At 37.7% G+C, this 5,591-nt stretch overlaps 1 protein-coding gene across 9 annotated transcripts in view; it reads right to left on the bottom strand.

The window, feature by feature from the left end:
* LOC106874822 (AP-3 complex subunit mu-1) overlaps positions 1 to 5,591 on the bottom strand; it is a 67,032-nt gene that overhangs the window by 8,395 nt on the left and 53,046 nt on the right. For 2 of the 9 annotated variants that reach the window (XR_008263502.1, XM_014922694.2), the window contains exon 14: positions 5,269 to 5,313. The exons of the other annotated variants lie outside the window; for them this stretch is intronic. Coding sequence is in view for 1 of the 2 variants with exons in the window: in XM_014922694.2 (XP_014778180.1) it covers positions 5,269 to 5,313 (45 nt within the window). In the remaining variant the exon portion in view is untranslated. The remainder of the gene's footprint in view (positions 1 to 5,268; positions 5,314 to 5,591) is intronic. 9 annotated transcript variants of the gene reach the window in all.

Raw genomic sequence — 5,591 nt, 5'->3', positions numbered from 1 at the left:
GACCATCAAACATTGGGCCTCACAGAGGCAATGACAGGAGATATGCTGTCATAGAGCAGACCAGGCAACTAAAGTGAGATCGCAGCCATGCATATCTGGCCCAGTTAAGAGTACCCCTGATGTGTTGGGCGATATGATATGCTTGAGAAGACCTGGTGAGTCAAGTAAAACCAAAATCGTAGCTGTGGCCAGTGGCCCCTGACTGGCTCCCGTTCCGGTGACACGTAAAATGCATCATCTAAATGCGGTTGATGCCAGTGCCCCCTAACTGGCCCCTGTACCAGTGGCACATAAAAAGCACTATCCGAATGTGGTCAATGCCAAGCCCACCTGATTGGCTCCTGGTGCAGCCATCTGGCTTTCCAGACATCAGTCAAACTGTCCAGCTGGGGAGTTGCTCCAGGCTCCAATCTGATCTGGCAAGGTTTCTACAGCTGGATGCCCTTCCTAATGCCAACCACTCCAAGAATGTAGTGGGTGTTTTTATGTGCCACCGGCACGGGTGCCAGTTACGAAACACCAGCATCGGCCACATCTAGGATCTCACTTGGCTTGACAAGTGAGATCCTAGTCATAGGAAACCCATAACTCTTTTATGACAGTGGTGGCGAGATAAAGAATTCAAGAAATAATTTGTTAAGGTAACAACAGCAAAACAAACTAGAAAACACTCACATAAAATTAATGAAATAAATTATGCAGTGAAGTGCAGCCAACTGCAATGTGTTGCACACAATCACTGCAAAGTGCTGCACTCAATCACTGCAAAGTGGTGCAAATAAACAAGCCCTGTTTCCATCAGTAATAGAAAATATTAAATATTTCTCATAATTAAATTATCATTAGTATCATTATCATTATTATTATTATTATCATCATTATTATTATTATCATTATTATTATTAGCTCCGCCTTGGTGAAGGTGGGAGTATTGTTTTCAGTCACGTTTGTTTGTTTGTTTGTGGACAAGATATCTCAAGAACTGCTGGATGGATTCAGATGAAACTTTCAGGGATGGCCTCGTGACTGGCACAAACTGATTAGATTTTGGGATTGATCCAGTACCAGACAAAGATTCTGGATTATTTTTCCCGTTTTTTTACTTAATTTTTGAGAGCGGTCGGGTTCATTTTTAGTATTCTCGTTTGTGAGAGCAGTCGAGTTTATTTCAGAGATTCTCATTTTAAAAATCATCTCTGGCCAATCGTTGAGAGGACATTGGTGTTAGCCTTGGCAGAGATTCACGCTCTCTGAGTGCTCTTGTTATTATTAAGGCAACAAGCTGGCAGAATTGTTAGCACAACGGGCAAAATGCTCAACGGCATATTGTCTTTCCCCACATTCTGAGTTCAAATCCCATTGAGGTCAACTTTGCTTTTCATCCTTTTGGGGTTGATAAAATAAGTACCAGTTGAACAATGGGGTCAACGCAATCAACCCATCTCATCCCCTCCCTCCAAAATTGTTGCCCTTGTGGCAAAATTTGAAACCATTATAATTATTATTATTATTATTATCATTATTATTATTATTATTATTCCAAGGTCGACTTTGCCTTTTCATCCTTTTGGGGTCAATAAAGTACCAGTGAAACACTGGGGTCGATATAATCGACTAGTCCCCTCCCCCCAAATTTCAGGCCTTGTACCTTTAGTAGAAAGGATTATCATCATCATCATCATCAGCACCATAATAAAAGGAGGTGAGATGGCCCAATCAGCAGTGTGTCAGACAAAATGCTCAACAGCTTTTCATCTGTCTTTACTTTCAAATTCTGCTGAAGCTGACTTTGTCATCCTTTTGGGGGTCGATGAAATAAGTACCAGTTGAGCGCTGAGGGGGGGGGGGTCAATGTAATCAAATAGCAACGTGCCCCAAAATTTCAAGCATTGTGCCTCAAACAGAAAAGGTTATTCATTGGAATCTGGGCAGCTCCCTGCAAGCCAGCCCTGTGTCAAACCGCCCAACCCATGCCAGCATGGAAAGCAGACGTTAAATAATCATCATCATCATAATAATAATAATAATAAAAAGCACAATTGTTAGAAGGCTGGACAAAATGATTAGAGACATATCTTTGGAATCTTCACATTTGGAATTCAAATCACACCGAAGGTTGACTTTGCCTTTCATTGTTTTAGGGATCAATAAAACAAGACTCAGTCGAGTACTGGAGTCGAGGTAATTGACTAAGCCCCCTCACCTAATAGTTCAAGCCCAATGCCTATAGTAGAAAGAATTTTTAATTCTAGTAATTGTTATCATTGTAGTAAAGATTGTTTACCAACATAACATGGCAGTCCTGGTTTAGGACTAATGTTGCTGTAATTTAGCCCCAGGAGACATCGTCTCCAGCTGGCTATACGACACGATCTGTGTCCTTATATTTTCAAACAAGGGAATCTAGCACCCCCACTCAGCTCAAAACAATATCTGTGTATCGTGATTTACCCAGAAATCGCGATACACAGATATTGTCTTGAGCTGAGTGGGGGTGCTAGATTCCCTTGTTCAAAAATATAAGGACACAGATCATGTCGTATAGCCAGCCGGAGACAATGTCTCCTGGGGCTAAAATTACAACAACATTCGTCCTAAACCAGGACTGCCATGTTATGTTGGCAAACAATCTTTACTCCAAAGTACTGTTGCTGAATATCTCTCGTTGTGAGATTTAAGAATAGTAATTTTCTAATTGTTATCATTATCATAATCCAAGATAAATTTGAGATGCAAAGAAATCGAAATAGCAATGGAAATTCTAGAAAAACAAAAAGATAAAAAAAAAGAAAAAAAAAAGAAGGAAGACATTTGTGGCAGATGAAATGTGCTGAAATAGTCTAGTTTCTGAAGATGGTGTGGAAAATATTATTAACCAGAAACGAAAGAAAGAAAGCAGATGAAAATGCTGATGTTGACTATTTTGTTAAAGCTCACTGAATAATGCACCTTTAAATATCTCTAGAATGTTCCTAACAATCTTGCTTCCATTCTCTTGAAATTTGCAGAGTTTTCTTCAGTTATTAAATTCCTCAGCATAATCACAACTAAATACCGTCTGACAATATTTACTACAGAGGCATCTACCTACTCTCTTGTGAGTCTCAGAAAGTCTTCAATAGGTTTCTATTTGAAAAAAGTCTTCTAGTTTAGTCTTGCTATATATTTCTTGTTCCCCACCCCTTTTTTTTTTTACAAAATCTTGTCATGTAGAATTAAATATTCTATTTCTTAGCAATTAACCCAATTAATACCACAAAGGAATCTTAGTAAGTAATTAATTTAAACTTCTTTTCTTTTATCTTCAACATACAACTACCCCAGTAGCAGTATGGAACAGAATTTTATCGATTCCTTGTCTGAAGACGAAAGCAGTAACAAACTTGGTTAGAACCAGGCAGAGAAGCATTGTGGAAGACGTGTGAAAGTTAGTTGCTTTGCTTCGTCAGGAAAAATTACAGAAAGAAATAGCAAGCAGTGTCATTCAAACATAGCTAGATTTAGATTTCCAGCACAATTTACTAATCCATAAAAATACTTATTTTAAAAACATTTGTAACTATTACATTACAATTGCTGGTAAGTACATCATATTTCGTTTAGTAACCATTATATACTACCAACTATATTAAAGGTTTATAGGTCAATACTGTGTCCTACCTGTGTTAGCAGTGCAATCGACTTTTTAAAGTTATCTCTACAGATATTATACAGAATTTAAAGCCAGTACTGAAAGTTGCAACATTTTGTATACAAATACAGGTGCAGGAGTGGTTGTGTGGTAAGTAGCTTGCTTCCCAACCACATGGTTCTGGGTTCAGTCCCACTGCATGGCAAATTGGGCAAGTGTCTTCTACTATAGCCTTGGGCCAAACAAAGCCTTGTGAGTGGATTTGGTAGACGGAAACTGAAAGAAGCCCATCGTGTATATACACATGTGTATGTGTCTTTGTAGCTGTGTTTGTCCCACCACCACCACCATCACCACTTAACAACCAGCGTTGGTGTGTTTGCATCCCCATAACTTAGCAGTTCCTCGAAAGATATCAATAGAATAAGTGTTAGTCTTAAAAAAAATAAGTACTGGGGTCAAATCATTCACCTAAAATTCTTCATTGTTGTGCTCCAGAATGGCTGCAGTCTAAGGACTAAAGCAAGTAAAAGATAAAAGACACCTTTGTAACTACTTCTCATCCCTATATTACCATCCCTGTATTTCTCATCCCTATATTACCTTCCCTATATTTCTCATCCCTATATTACCTTCCCTATATTACCATCCCTGTATTTCTCATCCCTATATTACCTTCCCTATATTTCTCATCCCTATATTACCATCCCTATATTTCTCATCCCTATGTTACCAATATTATCTACGACATTCTCATTTCCATTCAGTTCATCTCTCTTCCACAATATCGAATTTGAAGTCAGGCGGCAAACTGGCAGAGACGTTAGCACGCAGGGCATAATGCTTAGCGGTATTTCGTGTCTTTACTTTCTGAGTTCAAATGCCACCGAGGTCGACTTTGCCTTTCATCTTTTCAGAGTTGATAAATTAAGTTCCAGTTGCGTACTGGGGTCGATCTAATCCACTGGCCCCTTCCCAAAAAACTTCGGGCCTTGTGCCTAAAGTAGAAAAGAATATCTAATTTGAAGTGTTTCTTTTTCAAATCTTAACAACATTACTAGATTTTTGTCAGGTCTTAATTTTTCTCCCAGTCTTATCACTGTGCGGTCCTCACAGTTAAACTATTTTATCTTTGTCATATCTTAACTTTTCATAAAGCTTCATATTAACATAGCCTAACATACTAATTGATTTATAATTGGTATATCCCAACATCTTCATTGATTAATCACAAGTGTATTTTAACATGCTTATTGATTTATTATTGTTATATCTTAACTGTCCTTATTGGCTTATCCTTTGTTATGTCATAGCAATGATCTAGTCTTGTCACCTAACTCTAATTTGTTAATTTTTTTAATTCAATTAAAACAACAAATTACAACCACGATTAAATTTGTCTTCCCTTGCCCTGAGGTTGGAATTAATTAATTATCTAATTACAATTTATCCCAGTATTAATGATTCTATTGAGTCAATGAATGGTTTGGAGTATAGTTTCACCATCTGGATTCTGAAGAAGTGCTGAATTCTAATAGAATGTGCCAAATAATAGAAAAAAAATAACTGCACTCACACAAGTCTTCTAGGAGACCAGCCATAGCCGAAGAGAGTAAAACAAACAAAAACAGACTTACCCCAGTCACAGCCAGTTCAAAGTTGCCAAATTTGGGGATTTTATCCTGGAACAATGTGTTCACAGATGTAAAGAAAATGCAGTTTAAAACAACACAACCCACCTGACTAGGGAGGTAAAAGAGACACAACTCTGAGAATGGAAATGGAAGCAGAGGGGAAAAATACCATTCCAAGAATTACCAGATCAGAAGTTGTGCGGTGTGAATATGTGAAGTGGTTTTAGAGTCAAGTTTTGACTGCTATCTCTAGCATGGTGGTATCTCTTAGATACCCTTAATTATTATTATTATTTATATATATATATATATATATATATATATAT

The sequence above is a fragment of the Octopus bimaculoides genome, chromosome 2, assembly GCF_001194135.2.
Source record: "Octopus bimaculoides isolate UCB-OBI-ISO-001 chromosome 2, ASM119413v2, whole genome shotgun sequence".
Lineage (NCBI taxonomy): Eukaryota > Metazoa > Mollusca > Cephalopoda > Octopoda > Octopodidae > Octopus > Octopus bimaculoides.
Note: the sequence above shows the minus strand (reverse complement) of the source record. Positions and strands in the feature narration are given on the sequence as shown.